This window comes from Myzus persicae, unplaced genomic scaffold (assembly GCF_001856785.1).
Source record: "Myzus persicae strain clone G006 unplaced genomic scaffold, MPER_G0061.0, whole genome shotgun sequence".
NCBI classification, from domain to species: domain Eukaryota; kingdom Metazoa; phylum Arthropoda; class Insecta; order Hemiptera; family Aphididae; genus Myzus; species Myzus persicae.
The window spans coordinates 109,281-133,224 of record NW_019103913.1 but is presented as its reverse complement, the minus strand read 5'-3'; the positions used below and the strand labels follow the sequence as shown (position 1 = coordinate 133,224).

General features: G+C 32.0%; 1 protein-coding gene across 1 annotated transcript; it reads right to left on the bottom strand.

The window, feature by feature from the left end:
- Positions 1–5,262: 5,262 nt before the first annotated feature.
- LOC111036258 lies at positions 5,263–13,164 on the bottom strand. The gene is made up of 2 exons (XM_022318225.1): positions 12,498–13,164; positions 5,263–5,769 (listed from the first exon to the last, which is right to left on the bottom strand). The coding sequence occupies exons 1-2, from the start codon at positions 13,013–13,015 to the stop codon at positions 5,736–5,738; spliced, it is 552 nt and encodes a 183-aa protein (XP_022173917.1). The 5' UTR covers positions 13,016–13,164; the 3' UTR covers positions 5,263–5,735.
- Positions 13,165–23,944: the final 10,780 nt, after the last annotated feature.

Genomic DNA, 23,944 nt, shown 5'->3' with positions numbered 1-23,944 from the left:
ACCGAACTTCGGTCTGATAATTAATTTTAAAGGATTGGTTTTATGAAAAAGTTTTAAATAATATCATACTTGGTTTTATTCAGTCAAATGGAGTTTTAATCAACAAAGTTTAATGACGCAGTAGAAAAGCGAATTGTTTAATTTTACTTATTATTTATCACTGAAAGACATTATACATACCAGCTACCTACCTACTGTGTATTATTGTGCAGTGAATTCTATTTCGTTTTGAGTTTTGATAGTATTTCTACATAAAAGGAAGCTCTCCGTTATGTAATTCACTTGGTCTTCTATAACATAATCAGAAAGTTTTCAAATTTTGAAAAATGTAATTGGCATCTTTTAACTTCTGAAGCTGTTGGCAAACGAATAAGAAGACTGAAAATCATCACTTAAATTATTAACACATATTTTACGAACTTCGGAGAGAAAATAACTCAAATTGTTATTCGGCTAAAAAACTTACAACAATAATCTCAGCTAAACATTTCGTCAACTAACAACTTTCGTTAATCGACGATTTATAATTGAATCAGAGAGGACACACATGCGTATAAATAAATATAACGCATTTATCATGCAGCTATACGTGGATCATGAAACGAAGGCGACACATGTGTAAAACTGCTTCGAATTAAGTATACAAGTATACAACTATTATTAATGATTTGAAATTAACAATATTTTATGTATTCATAATTATAATTCAACTCTAACTAAATAAGACATATTACATTACAAATCGCTAACGAAAACTAACGATTATAATTTTATGACGAAATAATTGAATGTGCGCACAGAAAACTTTCAGAACATATAGCTAATTAAAATTTGGCTTATCGTTGTAATCATTTTCAAACAATATGGTTGACTGCAAACTCTCGACTTTCATATATATTATAATCGAATAATAAATGCCCTGATCTTATTGTTAACTGTGTATTTCTCTCCAACGTACCCATACATATTATACGAAACTCGGAGGTATTTTTGACTAGGCACTAAAAATAATCTACTTTTAAAAAGTAGAGTATTCATAAAGTTATTTTTAAAAAATCCTAAAAAAAAATAGACGTCTTCTTTACAATCCCGAAGTCGAATACTGGAAAAATAATGACAGTGTAACTACGATATCGTACGTCATTTTGGAGAACTCAGTTTTCGCCTTAAAATGAATTACCCTGACAGTTGTATTTCCTTTAAAAATGAATTACGAGTATTAATAAATTGTATTTATTTTACTAAGACATCATATTTAGTACAATATGTATTTTTTCTAGTAAACCGTTTATGGTAGAAGTCCAAAAATAATAGACATATTTACTGTAGAATTAAAACATTTAGACATTTAGACGGTGCAGCTATAGTATACGAATTCGTAGATCTTCTTAGATACATTTTTTTTAAATAATCATGGCCAACAAGTACATGCGTTAATTTTAATTTACTGTGTTCCGGTATGACGTATTTTATTGATACATAACAATCGCAATAATTATTTCAGCCATTAAAATGGTTTTATAATGTCATATATCCTATGGTTAATGGAAAACTGTACACTATATAATATAACTGTACATTTTAATTAAACTACAGTAAAAAAACTTAGTTCATAGATAGCTACTAATTATTATGCTTTTAAAGTCAATTATGATAATTTTGTATAGTGCTACAGTGTATAGTATTGATTTAAAGGTTTTATTCAAATAATTTATGCATGCAAATCACAAAGCATAAAAGTTCGATCGTTATTTCTAGGTCTTCTGAAATTTTGTTAACATACACCTCATCAAATTTAAACATTACTTATTATGATAATCATGAAAATATAATTCATGAAAACTGCTTAGTAATTAGTATATATCATAATATTATGACGAATAATATAACTTAATATAATTATTTAATGTTATAATCTTCATATTACGGATACCTACTGTGCACTCTGCAGTGCGCAGTAAGTACAGCTCAGTCTTCTAATTTATTATTATTATTATTATTATTATTATTATTGTTATCACTCGTAATTGAGAAACTTACCTAATAAACTAACTACGCGTATTTCACATATTATGCATGAATAATATTTTATACAGGCAAAATCCTTTGTTATTAAATATATAATCCCAATTGTCTTTGTGCCTAATAATAGGTATGTTATGAGGACTAATATAATTATTCAATTATACATAATACTTCGGGGCTTATTTAACCATATTAATTTACTCGAAACGTAAGTTATACAGGTACGTTTTCGTGTGTCTTTGTGTGATTTTTGTGAACTACGAGTGTATACTGTACACTTACAGTTCTAAATTCAAATGATAAATAATATTCATAGTGAATAAAATCAAACGAATAACAATATTGGTTTTAGTTAAATACCACAAACACCTGTGTAAGAAAAATATTGTATGTTATTTTACGATGTAAAACTGTCAAGTACCTACACCATAATATTGCCGGTACTCTATAAGTCTATAACCTACTCCACACAGATTATAGTCTACTTAATAGAAACAAAAAAATAATTTCCAATTTTTCTAGACGGCTGGTGCAAGTTCGTCACGGTACACGAACCAATAATGCGGTTTGTTTTTCGTCTGACTTTTCGAAAGAAAATCGTCGGAAAAGCGTCTACGGTGAGGCCTGCGTCTACTACAGCAGAAGTGAAATGGCCCAACTAAATGATTTTGATGGCAAAATTAATGCTCTAATAAACCGAACGATCCGGAGCCGCGAACCGTGTGCATGAAGACGATTCAACAATCACTGTTCCGCTCTACCGTACAAAGCCTAAAACATCACTATTGTCATCGACTCCCGTGGCTGTCTTTTTTTTTTTTTGAACATGATTTTTATTTTCACGATTTTTTTCATCGTGTTAATGTCGCCACATTGTGTTAGCTATTTTTTCTTTTTTATCTCAAACCATCGACGTCACCCCTACTTATCAACATTGTTATAACCAATAATGAACAATTATTAAACAGAGTAGGTATTATTTGTTTTTTTTAAATACAAAAACAACATTATAAGAACATCAACACTTTTGCAGTCGTTTAATTATTTTTTTTTTCTCTAATTTTGTTTTCCAACAAAAATATTACGATGGTAACATAATAATATTTTTTAAAAAACTCCTAAGAAATTATAAGTTGAAATTTTGGCTAAGTTGTCCTATGTAGTAACATATTTTATTTTTGATTAAATCACATTTTGACAATAAAATATGTACGATGTGTTTTAAATCTCATAAATGTATACAAACACCCTACATTTGTGGTTTATATATTATAGTTATTAAACTTGATCAATAAATATAAAATAAAATACGCACAATCACTTATCAAACTACATTCACTGTTAAAATTTAAAACAATATTTAGTTCTCTTATCACTATCAATTCCTGCATATTAGATACAATTTAAACATAAATGTCTCTTAATTTTTATTAAAATTATGTATGTGCCGAGTGCTGACTGTGATAATATGATATACGTGTGTCTAAACGAGATTATACAGTTTTTCATATTATAATAAAATTATTTTTAACATGAAACTATATCATCTATAGACTCATAAGATTAGTTAAACTTGCTTGTACCTATATTATATTTCATCTATAGTTCTAATGATCTATAGCGAATTAAAAATTATAACATTAAATATACACATCGAGTATAAATAATAGTTATTAACCGCACACTATAAAAACAAACTCATGGCATTATATTATGTAAACAGAAGCTTTGCGGTCATTTTTCACTCATGTATCAAAAATAATATTAATTATGTTTATTTGAATTTTGGCAGCAGTCAACGACAATATAACAACAAATGAACAAACACAAAACGACGCCAACAGTTCATTGGCGTCTCAGATCAAAATTGTAGCTGAATAAACGTTTTTCCTCCAGTGCATGTAATACTTTTTAATAAAAAAAAAAACTTGACAGTTGACATAAAATATTGTGTATGTACATATATAATATTGTTTTACATAAATAAAATCTTCTTATAATTTTTTTTTCACTATAGATACATACAACTATAGTTCTATTGGAGCTCAGAGAGATGATCTCCTTGTGAATGTTCCTATTAATATAATAACAGAACGCTCGGCATAGTATAATATAATATAACAATAATAATATCTTATTTGGTAGTACAAACGCTTACGGCTTACCATCTTACCGTTGAAAAACGAGCGCCATAAGGTGACCATACGGTTGATATAATAATATGTTGATTGGAGTTCCATCATGACCATTGACCATCAAGCGGAGACACTAGAAAACTTTTTTATTTCCACGACTATTGCAGTGGAAACGCAAAAGACTCGACTGCATCCAAATCTAAGATTTCAGCACAAGGTATCGTATATCTCTTCATAAATCGTCACTATTTGAATCGATTTATTGATAAATATAAAAATGATAGTTGTGAGCCATTAGAATCACGTCGAAAACCTAAAGCAGTTGCTGATCGTTCGCCACTGTCGTAGCTGTGACATTGTCTCTCGCCCTCCATGAAGCGTTTTATTATTTTATTTTTTTATCAGCATATATTATTATAAGACAAAACTTGAACGATTCAACGAGTATATTTATTCCCAATACTGAAATTTCATTTTCAACATGGAAATCATCCAGCTCGTTTTTTCGAATAAATCAAATAGTTTATATTATATATTATAAGCGTATGTCTATAATGAACATGAGGTACATTTATGATTTATACACATATTATGAGTATATTATCTTACTGGTGCACTTAAGATAAAATATAACAATAGGTATTAGGTAATATTATATAATTGATTAATCATTAATTACATAATATTTCGTGTACACGCATGCACGTAACAATAATCTAATCAAACATTTATCTTCTGCCATCTTCACGTAGGTATAAAATATTTCATTGATAAAAAATAATAATGATAAATAAATAACCACAATAATATCATATAAATACAAAGTATATTATATTACGAACAAATAATAGTGTATTCGCACACAGATATAAATCCGTAATAAATTAATTAGGTATCAAAACTATAGTGTCTACTAAATTAAAAAAAAAAACATTGTTTAATTAATAACTGAGAATTGAACATTTTATGATTGAGGAAAAGTTGTCATAATATTATAGTGATAATATTACCTACAGTTAAATATTCGTTAGGAATAATTAATGTTAACGACACAGTTCTATTGTAGGTACCTACTCTGATAACAACAATAAAATAGCTTAAATTTTAAATGATTTAGTTCTCTCCTGCTGACATCAACATATTATCATTATTATTACTAGGTATTTCAACAATAAAATATAATATTATTATACTTAAACGTATAACAGTGTTATTTTTTAGACGCTATTAGCATCATAAATTATTATTATTATGGAAACACATTATACTATTTTAAACGAAATTGTTTATTTTATTTTCATTGTTAAGCATACTCCAGTTTACGAAAATGTGATATGATATTACGATTTATTATGATAATAACACTTAATTAATATGAAAATCAGAACGTCGACGGGAAATCACAATGTTATAATAATATGTACCACCCACATAATATTCTCTTCGTCGGTACATGTAACGAGTAGTAAGTGAATACAATTTTATCTGCATAAAATTAACACATAAGTCGTAATATTATGTTATATTATCCACACACGACGCTCGCACAGTTATCTTGGCTCGTTGCGTTAGGCTTCAGGCAAACTGCAGTGCTCTTCCTTCAAAAAACCTAAACATGGAAATATTAAAATTAGTGGAGGACGAATAATTATTAATTATTAATGGATATTAGGCATGGAGTTCATATAATATTGTGGCCCAGTGTGGCACGGTGGTTGGCTTCGGTCACGAAAACGCGACCTCAAGTCAGGCATTAGCCTCGCGGTGACACTAATTCCCGGATGGGTGACCGCTGATCATCCGGGTTCGAGTGACTATTCCTCACTACATTTACACACATGGGCGTAGGTAAGGGGGGGTTTTGGGTGTTCAAACACCCCCCGAAATTAAATAAAACAATTTATTCCAGAATATTATTAACTCGCATATTATTTAGGATTTAGACAAAAACCCCCTCCGAAAATATTTCCTACCTACGCCCATGTTTACACACGTATTCTGACCAACCGTACCCTCTACCACAGTTCAAAAAAACCTACCACCCAATGGCCTATGTTGCAAAGAGTTAATTGATAAAAAAAATTATTTATTTATTATAACGCCATTTCTCTTGAAGACGTGGAAGAAATAGGATAGGTAAATATTATAATATTAGGTACCTCTTCGTATATATTCAATACTATTGTGCCGTATGTATATAGATATTATTATTTTAAGTATATTAATTGTTAGTACAATTCAAAACACCGAGTAAACCTGAAATATATACACCCTATTATAGTGTTTGGTATTATCGTATATTATGTTAATTAAACAAAATGCTTCGAAATGAAAATATATAAGTACCTACAAGTTAATTGATACATAGCAATAATCATGACAGGATATCATTTTTTATTTTTTATTATCATAAAATAAATGGTTCGATATCGCATTAACCTATAGAGTTCATTTGAAAATAAATATAAGTAAATAGAAATAGAAAGTTACAATTTGAACCCAAATATATAATTATTATATGGTTAAGATTTAATTTATTGGGTTGAAATTGTGATGTAGACAAGATATAATTTTACTATAAATAGTCGGAATAGCAGAGCACCTAAACATTGATCGAACAATAAATGAATAATCCATAAAAAAAATAGTCTGCACGCCACGTGGGCTTTAAATAATTGTTATCGTATTATTTCAATATGTTGTAGCCTCGTAGACATACATTATATAATATTTTATGTTATAAATTTAATTCTGCGTACGGTAAATCAAAACAGCTCAGAATAATACATAATTTAGTGGGGTATTTTCAGAAAATCTAGAACTATAGGAACTCATCGAATTCGTGCATAGAATAGCTAAGCTAACTAACTATATGCACGAGTATGATATGTGCACATCGACAACAAGGTTAAAATACATTGTTATTACTTTAAACAGTGTGAACATATATTTATAACAAAATGTTAATTTCGATAATAACATTAATGTGTTCGTTTCGGCAAACGTTCATTTGTATAATCTCGTTCATACACACTCTCAAAGACCATGCATCATAATATCATATATAGGTAAACGCATTGCGAAAGGATGTAAAGTCAATCGACAAATTATTATTATTTTTGCACTGTGTGCACAGACATGCTAGAAAATCGTCAGCTGCAGGTGTCCTCCGGCCAAGCGATGGGTTTCGAATTAGATTAAAATACGTCTGATTAATAATTAATAAACGCGATCGTAATATCATTATATTGTACGCGGAGGTAGTATATAGGGTAAACTGAGTAGAGCAGCCTTGAAATATTCTCAGCCCGTCTTTTGCAGTATCAATCGTAGACATAAAATATAATATAGGTAACATGCACGGTAACACGCGCGGTAATTAGGTTAGCCTTACGCGAAATCGTTTAACTTCGATTTTTTTTCCTCTTTTTAAGCCAACGCACTTTTCCGGCCGTAACCGGACGAGTGCTACGAAAGTCACTATCAACAGCCAGGCAGTTTTTATAGAGATTTTAAATCGAAAGGAAGTTGGAAGTCGCGAGCAAACGCGTATGCGTTTTGCAATAAAAAATAATTAAGTCTATGATGTAGATGTAAATCGTTATGCTTATTATGTAAAGTTATTATTATATTTTATACGAGTAAAATATTATATTATTACGATTGCAATAATGTAAAAGCGTAGTGCACACGTAACCGAAATCACATAATTTCTATCTGCGATTGTCGTCGATATAACAATATAAGCTATTGATGATAATACACACTGCAATAGTGAAATTCTATGACCCAATCTCAAAATATTGTCAATACGTTTTAATGTGTCACTCTGAATCTAACAATTTTAAATTTCAAATGCTCAAATCACGAGTAAAGTGTGTGTAAGCAATTGTGAATGGAAATAATTAAATAGTAACAGTACCTATTTATTACATGGTACCTACGTCATTATTCCATAATACTATTATAATAATATCATATTATTTGTATAGGTCTCATTATTGCATACAAAAATTAAACTTACTATGTTGATCAACATTGTTATAATCTTGTATTATTGCATTATACAATACGTGATGGATATAATTCCAATTATTGGTCAGGGGCATTAGTAAAGGACCGAAAATGTGTTTTAAAAAATATTAAACGGTAGGAACTACGCAGGCACGCAGGTACTTGTTGTGATCATTTACCTGTAGCAAACTAATTAATAACGTTATGCTATAGTAGTTGAATTTATACAATATTCTAAGATACGTAATAAGACTTATGAGTTATGACAAATAGAGCACAAAATGTCTATAGCATAAAATGTAAATTAAATATTAATTTGAATAGCCTGAAAAGCATCACGGCACTTATTAATGTAATTCGTTCGAAAATATTATGAAAAAAAAGAGAAAATCAGGAAAACTGTAATTTAGATTCTGATTAATTTGACATCCTCGTTTCCTGGGAGAATAAATAAAGAATATTATAAACATACGCCACCCGAATCGCAGCAATCACGACGTTGTCTGTGTCTGCAGTCTTATTTAATTTCCATAAAATGCAATACAATATAATAATATATCTACTGATCGGTCGTTGCACGTAATAGCCATTGTAATTATTATCTTCTAATGATAATGCATAATATAGGTACATAATAATGATTATTATGATAATATAATTTTGACCTTTGGCGTTTGGCGTTTGGTCTTTAATGGACGTGATCACCGAAATCACTCGTTGTTCACGCACTTGTTCGACAACAAATTCGGTATGGTTCGTGTAGGAGTATATATATACCTCTTTACCTAGCTCGCCACAATATATTTGTTTCTCAATTTAAGACTCGCCCATACTGCACCATTGTACGGACCTTTGCGCCTACACATTTAAAGCCCAAACTTGACTTAATAGATGAATCGTTTTGCCCATCATTTATGAGAATTCCCGCAGGTTGGTGGGGCGATATTACAGCACAAAGCTTTCGGCCGCGAAATGCATTATTAATGGAATTTCGAGAATCCCTCCCCCGCGACACCGCCGTACTTTGATACAACGAAAAACAAGACAATAGGTAATCGTTTTGTAAGGTTTTTTTCCTCAAAATTGTTCTTTCAAAAGCGGATTAATTAATTTCAACACACAATGCGAACCCTGTGATTTGCAATCATTTTCGCTTAAACACCCTCTAAATAAAACGTTTTGACGATTTGCATTTATCACATTGAGACCATTATCCTGTATAATATTGTTTGTTAATAATTGTGTCATACGTAATATTATGAACAAGTGAAACTGTGTCTGAGCAAAATAATATACAACAATTTATTGCAAATATAAATTATTTCTAACGAAGTTTTTACCGACAGTCGGTGTTTTATTATTGCAACATATTATGTTTGTATAATTGCATATATTGTACAACATTCTGAAAGACTTATACTTTTGTTTTACTATTAGGCTATAATATTATACTATTAGGAACTATGAATATCGATGTGATTAAACATTGTCCTGTGTCCATTGCAGACACTGTAAACATAATATAATTTACAGAGTCGAAAAGGGAGAAAGAAAATCCATTTAACATAAGACACTACATATTATTTCAGAAAATAAAAACGTTTTTGAAAATGTTTCTTTTTATAATTTTGAGTTGTTATAAAGCTACATATTTGGAAAAAAATGTATTTTTTATGGTTATCATTAATCATAAACATACTTTTCTGATTTCATATTCCAGAGCAGAATATTATTCGGAGTATTTCGATCTACAAAAATCAAATTTCAGACAAGTAGTCGTAACAGTTATAATTTTATACTAGGTATTAAAAGTTTGGATGAGCGGAGTAGTGGACCAACATTTTGCGGAGTACCTCATAACCCGCACTCACTCATACCTCATCAAAACTTTAAATAGTTCTCTAGTTTCTACTTATAAATCATAAGCTAGATACAAGTCTAAAATGCGTTTTTATGTATCGAAACACTACAAATAATATTCGGATTTGAAAAAATGAATTCAAGTTTTGCACGAATTTTTATTATTATTACATAATTATATCACTAGAAATAATTATTATTATTTCTATCGCATCGCTGCGCCATCACGTCATCACCGTCGTATGTTATTTCGACTACTGTTTCCGGGGGAAACTATTAGCTGCAACCACGCACATCGCAATTCGCAGCGGTAGGTCCGGTATACGGTGCAATGTGGGACAGGAGAGTCGAGGGTAACGTCAAGTCGTTTAAAATATCTATAGAGTTGAACATATTATAATAAAGTAAGCCCACAACACAGTTTTCTCTTACGCCGTCCCCACAATATTATAGGCCTCGACTGCTATCGCAATAGCATTTTAAAGGTTGTCGGAACTTGTATGCGCACATAATATAATATAATAATGTGTATAGCACATTAAACGCAGAAGAGGGTCTAACCAGTCGGCCGACCTACACGCGATAAGTCTCGCGGGTATTTGTTCTTATTCTTAATTTCTTATCGATCAACCGCAGTCCGCAGACGACCGTGGTACATGACGATAACAAATATAACGATAAATCAGTGACCCGCGGTTGGTCACGCGTTCGCGGCTTAAGTTTATAGGTTCAGGTATTTATATACCACGAGGTAACCGCTCGAGTCTTTATAAAGACGTGGGTTTCCGCTACACACTTTCGATTTAATCCTTTGCTGTGATTGCAGGTTAGTTAGGTCAGGTGACCACACGATTAACAACCTTACCACCTTGTTGTTGGACATGGCCGAACATTTTTCGTGTATATATGGCCAATATATATACATATATAATATCTTATATTAAGAGAAGAGATCAGGCCAACAATTTTAATAAAAAAAATGGTCCTGACCGAAGTTTAATTGAATTGTAAGTTATGGAACAATTTTATTTTTGAAAATTATGTTACTATTTTTTTTTTTTTTTTTATTTATTTGAAGAAATCTACAATCTATACATGGTTTTTGTACAATAAGTAGGTTTGGTGAATGACAAGTAAAAAATATAATATGGGTAATTAGATTAGGGAAGATACCCAGTGGTAGCACCCTATTGTTACTATTTAAAGAAATATCCCTGTTACGCTTCTATTGATTGGATCTTGCCAAAAGTGTTTTTTTAGCCATAAAAATAATGGATTTCTTCAATTTACTATTTTGAATTTTTACAACTAAAAATATAATTGCATATTTAAAAAACACTTTTAGTAAGATCCAATGTACAAGAAACAAAACAGAGATTATACTTCTTTAAGTTATAACACCATTTAATAATTGGTCCATATAACTTACATATTTTGTTTGCCTAATTAGACCGCGATAGGGACCATTTTTTTTATTCATATTGGTGGCCTGACCTTCCTCCTTAATCACTATGGGTGCATCGTGCATGACATTATATTATTTTATTATTATCATCATTATGGTGCAAATCAGAAGGGTCCATGCACCGTAGAGTACGTAATGTAGGTACGTGCCTCAGGTATAAAATAAAGTGAAATATACAGGAGCTGGTCGGTCGGACGTTAAGCGGCCCGTCGTTTACGACTTAGATTTGAAAACAATGATGATGAACCCAAAAGCGGTCCTGCACTGCTGATAGGTGGTTCTCGTTCGGGCGAGCTTGTACAAATTGCAACTGGCAATGCTTATTATGGCATAACGATGCATTCGAGCGAATGATTTTAAAATATTGTAATGTGTCTGCCCGGGAAATCTTATTTTTATTACAAAGTAACACACTTGGGCAATATTTTATTATCAATATACTCTAATCAAATTTCCTCGGCTTGGCTGAGTAAAAGTTATACATCAACACCGTCGACGGTCCTGCAATCATTTTTCTTTCACTTTACAACTAATTTATGGTTAACTTTTTAATTAATTTTACAACCAAACTAATACGAGTAGGACCAACCCGTTTTAATGGCTCAGCTTTTTTCAGGTCATTTAAAAAATGAATTTAATCTATAACACTTTAGATAATAATAACCCACTAAATTTTTGTTTATTTAATAATTTAGTTTAAATCAATAATTTAATGTAACATGTACCTATCATATCTAATCTCCTAAACCTATCCAATTATATAGTGCTTGCATTGAGTGGGATGAAAAAATTGTAAATCGTACAATGATCATGTTTGACCCAGGTGCTGGCAGGTAGTTATTTTTCTTAACAATTTTTCGTATCAAAATGTAACCTTTAGAGTAGACGTTCTCGACTGAACTAACTCGAGTTTGTCTTTTGCGTGTCGCCCACTTCGAATTATTACTATTATTATGACTACGTGTGATATGGCGTTATGATATTGTAAATGTGCTCACCGCGGTCGGATCGGTACCTCCAAAGGGGGGCCGGTCATCGTGTCGATGCGTCGGCGTGAGACCACCGGCTGATGGCGGTTCCACTGCTGTGGCTGCGGACGCGGCCGGTGACCCATCAACAGGTAGTCGTGTCGGCGTCGACGGGCCGCGGGCCGCACCGAATAGCCGACCCGGAGCGGCACGTCGAACGAGTCGACCCGGCCACCGGCGGCCGCTCTGCCGACCCAGCGGCCGTCGGCGCCGGCCGCGGGCTTCCAGGTTTTCATGTCCAACGGTATCACCTCGGCCTTGTAATAGCCGCGCCCGGACGACGCGGTTTTCCCGGTGCCGTCGTCGTACGGTCTGTTCATCTGGTCCGCGGTGACCGGTTCGTACCGCATCGGTCCGTACTGAGTGATGATCACGTGCTCGTCGTCCGGGTAACCGAACGCGCCGCGGCCGTCCGGAGGTTTTCCAGTGGCGGCAGTGGCGAGCGCCGACAACGACAACAATAGTAACGCGACCGTCGCTGGGTCCATAGTCGAGCCAAATGACGACGACGACGGTGATTGTGATGATGTGGGTACCGCTGCGGCGACGGTCGACGACACAATGAACGAGCGCAGACAATGAACCGCGGCGGTGACACTGGTCCTGCTCCTGCTCCTGTTCCTGCCGTTGCCGCGACCGCGCGACGATGTCGACAGCGCCTCCTCCGCCAAAACGGTTATGTTATTATACTACTATGACGTTGTTGTACGTATTGTTATCCAGTTATCGTTGGTGTTTCTGCTGTTATTGATGTCGGTGTTGTGTTTATCGCCGCCCAGTCACGAGGCGGCGGACGTTCAAGTCTCGGTCACGGTCCTGCGCGACCTGCAGCGTACATAATGTTATGGGCATAAAATAAATTATGGTAAACTGCGTTAAGTCGATTTTCGATAATCACGCGCAGCAAGACGCGGTATGTTATAGAGGGCAAGGGTTCTTAACCTTTTCTGGTAGCTACATAAATAGATACCAAGTAGGTATAGCTACTGACTCCAATCTCCGTGCCCCATAAAAAAAAAATCCTGACTCATCAGATATGTTAGATAGGCAGTGCCAATTTAATTCAAAAATTGCATTGCCCTGGATACAGGTTGCGGATGTCAATATCACCAAATGGATTAGAATTTTGATGAAAAAAAAAATCTAGATAATATGCCATTTCTTTTGAATCTTAAATCAATTATATTACTATCGGTATATAGTGTTGAAGTTCGCAAGAAAAGTATATTATGCGTGTTCATGTTTTGCGTTTGAACGGATAGAATCTATAAAAATGAAAAATTTATATTATTTATAAAGATGCTAAAGAAAAAATAGACAGTTCAGAAGCTAAATTTTAATTGCAATTTATACTGAGTCATCAAATAGAAGTTTTTGGGTCATTTGAAAAAAAAATCTTAAAATCAATCGGTGGACTACAAGTTTAGGAACCCAACAATTTATAAAATTAAGCATCAAATTCATAGTACAAAAATGAGTTTTCGAATACATATTGTATTCAAATATTTTTTTTATTCGAATACTATTTTAAATACTTTTTAAAAATATTATTCGAAAACATATTCTGAATAATTTGTATTGTATTTTTTTATTTATTAAGAATTTTATTTTGTCAATATTCTATGACAGTAGTTGCTTAAGTTTTTCTACTCACACCATCCTTTCCGAAAGAGGAAATACCTATACACCTAATAATTAGATAATAATATAGCCTGCTGCCATCCGTCTAGAGGGGACGACTAAGTTAGTCGGACTCACTCGAGAACTCTCCCCCCTCACCATCCACCATATTTGTAAACATTCTGGCTATGCCACTGATGATTTGATTTCCACACCATTCGAAACCAAGCGCACTCTGTTTTTTTAAGGATAATATAAATGTCATACTTTGAACTTGGTTGAAAATTGAAAGAACGAGCATAACTATTATTTATTTTTACTAATTTTTAAACTTTAGTATTGATTAGCATATCAATATACGTTTTTGTTATATTTTACAACTATATAAAGTCTGAAGACAATGTAAGACTTATTTCGTTCCATACCTACTTATCTCATAATATACAGTGTGATAAATGTTAATATTATATCATTACATCTATTGTCTGCATAATTAAAGTACCTAAAAATTCTTTGCTTATTTTCTATAATATTATATTAAATGTGTTTAACCATGCGACAATATATCTGTAAAGTATAGCTCATACGCTATTGATGTGCCTTTCGAGCAAATTGTATATGATATGCAAATGTTATGAAAACTCGTATCCATAGCCTAAAGTCATTGGTGTAAAAGAGAAAATTACCTAAGTACCCCGAATATTCCTTCTACGTTTTCAAGAATATTCTTGATTATCACCACGTAATACGTAGGTATTTTGCATCGCTATTATTATAAAACACAAGCATATGCACTAAGTATACGAAATCGTCTCGGCCGACTGATGCTTCTATAGCTCTCCACCGGCCGTTCGATTCGTTTGACTACAATAATATTATTTTGAGCTCGTCGTGACGTCATCGTCGACGTGCAACAGAGTGCACTGCAGATGAGCGCATTCGCTGCCACCGCCGCATTCCGTCTCGTTTTTTTACTATTATTATTATTATTATTACTATTATCATCATATACACACCAGTTATTCAACCCGTTTGCCGTGCATTTGCCGATCGTCGTGTCTTATAATAATAATAAAATGTTGTACACTTGGGAGAGAAACGAACGCGACCACTGCGGCGACGATGCCCACTGATGCAGGCCTGCGCTGCGACGTCAACCGATCCAGGGTTACGAAAACTTGTTGCTGTAGCGCACCTATTCTTACGGTTGACAACACACAGCTTACTGCACATCACGGATTTACGAAAACAATTCGACAAAGAAACGTACAAAAATATGATGATTATTATGAATCAACGATGCGAAAACGTTATGAATTATGATGTATAGTTTGGCGGTTCAACATTTGAGCGATAATAAATCAATTTTTACATACATTTCTTTTAACGAAAGTGTCATCGCGATTGAGAGGGGAGTATGACTTTTTATAACAATATGCTCCATGCGTATGAACCTGCAGTTTCACCGCGTGATATTGTAATATATGTTTGTTGTGAAAGACGCTTAGATTGTGTGAATCTAATAAAATGAAAAAAGATATTCACAACCTCGGCGGACAATTATGGACATGTACGTACTTACCGCGGTCAAATTTTATTTTTATTTCAAGTTAAAATTTATTTTAATATAATATTGTAATACCACGACGTTGTATTATACTATTTTGTTTGAACACTTTTTTCTTCTAAAATATGCACAACATCGTGTTAAAAGAGTCTCGTTATTCTTTGACAAAAACATTTTTACTTTATTCTATATTTTAAATTTACCTACCTCATCTACTGGTTACATACAAAGTTACTTTACAAAAGCGAAAGTCTGCTGGCGAATAATTTAAACGAATTACCTAAACATTTAAAATTAAGTTAAAACGTTAAATTAATTGTAATCCAACTACACAGGTAAATAACGCGTTACTTATTTTTGTTATGACATGGAACACAGTCCACAGGTATAATCAACTCATGTCTAATGAGTTTCTTTTTGTGCTGAAAAAAAACTGTTAACATGATTTACATAGGTATACTACTACATTATAAATTACCACCACAAATGCCAAGTATAATAGTAGGTGCATCGTACATGTACCAGTTCTAGCCTTCTGGGGCAGTACAGTATGTCTTCATATGCATATTTTATTATACAGGTAGGTAAGTATCTACTACCTACGTATCAAATTTTGCTAAAAACGATAATAATAAATTGTTTATTATTACCTGCGGCAAGTATAGACAAACAAATCGTATCCCCCAGCTCCACTCGAAATTAGTGTTCAATATATATACATACATTTATATGTATATATTGTTCTTAAGCACGGCAATTATAGCCATTAGCTGTTTGTAGGTTTAGTAGGTTTGTTACTGTGGGTTGGTTAAAACACGTGTATGTGTGGTGAAGATTTGTCACTAAAAACCCGGGTCTTCACCCATCCAAAAACTAATGACATCGGTGGATGCTTGCATTCAGAAAACGTTTGCAGGTGACTGAATACAACCGCTGGGTCATGCCAGGCCATTAATTCGATATAATTAAGCAGAGAACAACACAAAATACCTTTTTTGGGGGTTTGGTTATCGACACCGAACGAAATGATTGAATTATAGGTATATCCCTCGATGGTTAATATATATATATGTATTAGTATTTAGTAATATTATATTATAATGATATTATGAATTAATAAACATGCACAATGCACCGTTTTTGCAAGTACAATAAACATACTACCTAACTGCATTTTACACATCTATTTTCACCTCAACAAAAAGTTTTTAAAAAAAGAATATATTGTTTGTCAAATACTATGTCTGTACTATATTGTACTTTGCTATACTATCGCTACAAGCAGCAAATATTTGTCTAGTATCTTTACTAGCCAGAGTGGAATCAGCATAATAATTCGTATCTATATAGGTATAAGTACTCTAAACAGTCATAACAGTTTTAGTGAATTGGGATGTATAAGAGCACTTTCGATTTCGATTTTCAAGTCGTACTCTACAAATCAATATACAGAGTGGACCCCAATATTCACACACTATTCATTTTTATTGAAAAATATTATTATCTACATTCTTAGACAGTAACATTTTTTTGAAAGAAAAATTGTATACTCTCAGTGTGAATCACTCAAAACTTACTATGTATAATATTATTTTATAAAAAAATAAAATATGAACAATACAGTGCCCAGCGTTATCAAGAATTGCAGTAGGACAGTTTATTTCAAATTGGGCCACACAACATTATATTACCATGACATTAAGGCGCGTTCACACCTGAGCACGCTCAAGATGAGCACCGTTCACCCGCCGATTTCCTTTGAGCATGGCCAGGAGACCGACAGTCGGTGGCTCGTGCTGAGCATGGATCGTGATCATGTTTGCGTGGTCTGAATCTGCTCACTTTACCGTCCACAGACAAATTCATCGTAAACGATTTAATTTGAGCATGTATGCTCACCCTGAACACGCCTTTAGATACCTTCTTTGTACCTGGTGTGTTTAACGATTTATATTCTACTGGTAAGAGTCTAAAACAATAGTGAGAGTACATGTAGATTAACTCATAAAAGTATAAAACTAAAGCTTTATTACCATAGCAGTACCTGTACACAAATGTGTTTATAGTGACACTGTTAAATAGTAGGTAAATAAAAGAAATAATAAAGGAATCGTAATATCATATTCGTATTATTATTTTACTTTTTTTGATTGAATCGTTGGTAAAAAAAAAAATCTAATATGAGCATAAATATCAAGTATAATATGAGTTAAACTGTACATACTAGCTTATTGGCTATTAGAATCCATCACTTACACATTAATAGAACGATTGTTGCCTATAGCAAATTATTTTACTTGCAGTGGATATCAACGATCAATCTTGGAAAAAAATACGTGATACAATAATCTTATTTATAAATATGGTGGATACAGGGTACTGGGTAAGAGGTAGGATACAAGCACAATCATAAAAACAAAACATTTAAATATTGTAGTCAATATATTTGACTTAACCATGACATGTTATTAATTAATATAAAATTTATTAAAATCATATCGGTATTTTAAGTTATAACGATACTATCCGGACCATGTGTAGATATAATGTATCTACATCATTACCTATGTGTGTTAAATTAGTTCTAAAAATATTTTTACAAGCACATAGACACCTACCACGCCACATTTTTACTGCTATATATGTAGATTACCGTTATCAATGAATACTATTTTAAGTAAGGTAGTAAGTATGGGTACGTGGTAAGTACAATATGACGTAATTAATGACGTTTTATAATAACTATTGAAATAGTAGGTACTCAACTAATAATTAGTGTGCTAACCTCATTAGTCACCCAATATTTTCGTTTAATACATTTTAAATAACTTATAGTGAAAGCTACTTTAAGCTAGACGAAACAACTTCAATAAAAAATGAAACATAATTTTCAACACTGATAAAGCATATATTTAAATTATTCCGCCAGTTTGACGTTAAACAAATATTGACTCAAAAGATTGATGAACAAATAATCTTCAAAAATTTAATTTTCAATAATAATTATTGTTCTGAATACAATGCGTGATATTGATATGATGTACGAGTGATTGTCAAATACAACAAATGTAGACCGAGTGCTCACTATGACGGATACTTCAAAATAAACACAGAACGCAGATAAAGTTATATTAATTTATGGCTTAGGCACCTATTCAAAATTGAATTTTCAACAGTTACCATAGAATATAAATCCTGAATACCTACAGTTATTGCTTATTGCGAAATTATTATTTTTAGAATAAATTATAATATCGCTTAGGTACGTGCATAATATTGTATCATGCAGAACTGCATCATGAACTTTAATTTGGCGTTAAACTAGTTTATTTTATACACTTTAGTACCTCACCACAGTTCTCCATAAATCGTCAGAATCCACTGCCCCACCATGTATATATAAAAATATAAAAAAACTAATGTCTGTCTATCTGTCTGCCTGTATGTATCTTATGCCCACCTAAAAGGCTGAACCGATTTTGATGAAGTTTTTTGTACGTGTTTGAGTGGTTCCCTGAATGATTTAGATTCACAATCGGACGCGATAGGATAGGTCGTATACCCCGGAGGGTTGCTCAAACAGGGATTTTGAGATTTACGAAGGAAATTTTTGTTTATAAATGGTTGTTATTGGTTATAGGAGAAATATAAATGTATTCAGTAGAAATGAATTATGGTATTTTTTTTTTGTATATTGGTTGCCATTCGTTCATCGAAGCATGCATCGAATCAAATTTTCACATACTGCCTGAAAAGGTGGCTGAGTTGCACTTTTAGCCTCTCATCGGCGTGTCTGCACCAAAATAAAAATAAAAATTTTAAAAAAAACCTATTATTCATACAGAGTAAGCATCTAACCTACCTGCAGATAATATACTATCACGGTGCAAATCATTTGCGCCCATCACACCTTTTTTATAACCCACTTGCGCCCGAAATATTTTTAATGAAAATGTGTTAAACCTGTACAACGTTGCCAAACTGTATTCTGGAATACCAAGCAATACTACTTATTACCATATATGAGACATATATGAGACATATATGAGACATACCTTATATGACATGTGAAAAAATCAACATTATTAATTTTTATTTAATTTTTTTTTAACATTTTTGAAATATAAATATGAACTTATTATTATATTACCTTAAGGTTTAACTTATGATAAAATATTTTTTATTATTATATATGAAGTGAGAAAAATCAACAGTATTAATTTTTATAATAATTGCATGTACTCAATCTTATATTATATTTTCCGAAATTTTTTTTTTTTTTAATTTGAAATATTTATTTTATTTGTATAATTTTATGTGAGATGAATTATTACTACAGTAAATAATAATAAAATAAATAATAACTGCACAATTAGTAGATTATAATAATAATAATAATTAGTAATAATTCATCTCACATAAAATTATACAAATAAAATAAAAATTTCAAATTAAAAAAAAAAAAAATTTCGGAAAATATAATAATATAATATATATTATAATATAATCTACTAGGTAATCTAAATAATTTAAGTTATTTATCAAGATAAATATAATCTATAATAATATGAATCACAACGGCAACGTTGCATACGAAATGGGCGCATATGGGCTATAAATCGGCAGGTAGTGGTAGTACCTTATCTTTCGGGCGCAACTGTCCATATCCCTCGGGGCGCAAATGTACTACTCTGGGGCGCAAATAGGCTGTAGCCTACTATCACAAGCGAGTCTCATATATGTAGAGTTTACATTTTTAACGGGTTGTGAAGTGCACAGGATCAGCTAGTATATACTATATGGTATAGTTTATATTTATTTATATAATATCTAGTATATGTATAGTGTTTACTTAACTATAAACACGAAATATTGATATTATTTTATTATAACGATAAACGATAGTAAAATTAATTCCTAGAATTTTACGAATTAACATTCCACATCTGCTAAATGGTAGGTATTAATAATATTAAATGCTGAGGTACCAGTAACCTTATAAAGATTAGTACACATACATATGGTACTATTAGGTAAGTGCTCTTCAGTTAATTTTAAAATCGTGAATATGTATGTACATTGTACATATTATAATTATATAGGTACCTAATACACAAAAACTATGCATGCTTACTAAAATTATCTAACATAATAGGCAATAGCATTAAATTACTAAAATTAAAATAACTCATGGCATCAAAGTATTATGAAGCACTCAACATTTTAGTAAAATCTAAAAACAGCTACATATATTTAAGTGATGTGCCTAACTGGCGATGTTGATTGATCTTAACAATTTGTATACATTTTATTACATACCTACCTATTATGATATTTCATAGAAAATATTTTTCTCTAATGTAATATTCAAAAATTATTTTTTCAGCTTCAATAAATTATTAAGTTTATTAAAATGTAATTAATACACCATATAATTACGAAAATATATAAGACTAGAATTGAATTAGTTCTACGCAGCTAGGGGATACCACCTGTTCTACATAATTAATCTATACTTGGGAATAATATTTGATAATTTAATTATCACATGGTTAAAACGATTAAATTCCAAGATACCCATCGACGAGTCATCTGTAAGGACTTCAACCACTGTAGAGTTGTATTTCTACTTACTGGAGTCTGGCCCTACTGACTTGTTCATTGCTTTTTTCTTCTAATTTTCTATTTCATTAAAATAAAAGAACGATACTCGAGTGTCCATTATAAATTAAAACTTTTATTTAATAAAAAAATAATCTTTCTGAAATCGCACGCGTGCAGGCCATAGATTTTAAGGTTTCTACCAGTAAACCACATACTTCATTTTTCGACTTCAACACTACGCACTCATCAACAGGTCAGTAAATTATTTTACATTACAAAAAAAAAGTAGCTGGCTAAAAATAGTATTAACAATATATAAGGTATTCCTTTGGCTTTAGAAAACAGGTTTTACCTGACATTTTAAAAAATATTGGAGGAAGACTTATAGGCTCACTGTGTGAGACAGGCTCTTATGGTGATTTATTGTGTTTAGGGATAAAAATGAAGACCAAGTGTTTCCGAGTGCTTAGAAAGTGTGATAGCCTCAGTAGAGCATTGAATATGTGTAATAAGAAAATAATGATTTTATTGGATAGGTTCTTTGCAATAAGATTACTAATCAGGTCATGGCCTCGTGATTTTTTGATAGAGAATTTTTTGATAATTTATTCGATTTCATCAGGAGAGGTGATTTTAATTGGAAGTGACATATAAAATGGTAATTTAAGACAGCTATCCATTATTTGTATTTGTGAAGCACTAGGCTGAATATCTTGAGTAAAGCATTTAGATAGATGCTCAGCTAGGGTGTTAGCTTTTTCAAGAGTGGTCTGCTTTGAGAAGAGGGGTGGCAGATTGTTTTAATCAAAGTAGGGATTTGGTTGCCTTCCATAGGGAGCAGTTGGTTGTAGTGAGAGATTCAACATATCAATTATAAAAGTCGTTTTTATCGAATTATCTTTAGTTTGTTACTTAATTGATTAAATTTAATCTTATCGATAGGGTATTTTAGTTTTTGTCACTTGGCTCTAGCCTTACGTTTCTCTACTAATAAGATTTGTATGTGTTGGCTGCTGAGTCATTTTATAAAGCGTGGTTTGGTTAGTTTTCGAAATGAAATAACACCAATGCAGCGTTCAGTATTGATGAGGTCAGAGATTCTAACGCTTCATTTATTTCATTCGTTTTAAAGAAATGTTTAGTTTAATGTCGTCAATAAAGTTTTTTTAAAGATTGACTAGTCCATTTGACCAGGAGTAAGAGTGTTTCTCTATTTGGTATTCTGGGGATTAACCCAATTTCAAATAAGGTTGGTGTGTGATCAGTGAATAGGTCATAAAGATTGTATTTATAGACTATTATAGTGCTATGAATATTACTAGGCATTTTGTAAACAAAAAAGTCCAGGATGTCGGGTAGTCAGTTGTTTTGTGAAGGCCAATAAGTAGGATCAGAGAGGGTAAATGTTGATAAGTTGTCATTGCCTATTGGTTCACAGTGGAGGTAATGCCCAACCACTAATTTTTTAGAAAAACGGTTCCCCATTTTGGGTTTTTAGCATTAAATTCTCCGCTTGAAATAAAACGGTAGCCCTGCATTGAAAATAGTCGGGCATGGTTTTATCTAGAACAGTAAAACGCCCGATTTTAGGTATTTTTATTAATGAGTTGAATAATTAGTTAATAGAAAGTAAAAAAAACTTGTTAATATAGCATGCGATATTGAACGATTGGAATACAATATCAAAAATCGGGCTTCTTACTATTCAAGAAAAAATTCTACTCTACAATTTGTATAATAGGTGTTTATTGTAAAACCCTTCCATAAGCTGTATTAAATAAGAAACCATGTTTTCCAGTAAAAAAATCTACACTCATTGTTAAACTTCTATATTACAGAATACTATAATACAACTTCTATGGTACAGAGTAATTTTTTAAGCATGCTCATCCTCCTTTAATGCTTAAATTATACATATATTACAATTCAGATTTTTGGAATTCTTAAATATACTAAACCAGTTTTTGAACCACTTAAGGATGGTCCTGTGACAATAGGACTTTGTAACACGCCAATAGAATATTGAGGTGGGTTTGGATCTTGAGGTGGGTGCCTCGAGAGGGTGAAAGTGGACAGCTGATAGCTTTATCATCCGCAAAGTCACCAGTGATAGTGTAGTCGGTAGTGGGTTGGTCTGATGTGTGTGTGTGTATAGGTTTTTTTGTAATAGTTAAATATTTTATTTCCTAATACACGGAGTTCTGCAATAAAACGTTAAATAACTTATGCATTTTTTCAGATAAATACCATCAGGGTATTGTGTTTACACATATTTAAGCCACAATATAAATTATAGAATTCCCCTATTTTTTGGGAATTATCATTTTTAAAACATAGGTTCATCAGTTTTGAAAAAAAAAATTGCAAAAAACGTGTGATACCTAGCTAAAGTACAACTGTCCTAAATAATAAAAATATAGTATACCGGTTCAACACCACTAGACTTGAACCAAAAAGTGATTGTAGTAGAACCGTTGTCTAATGACCTACAATATTATTTTGAAGGCTCCGATAATGGTTTTAAAACTAAATATGCTAGACTAATAATATTTTCCTTAGCACATACAAATAAACGCTATCTCAGAAATTGACAATTGTTCATATTTAATTTAAGGTAATAATTTAC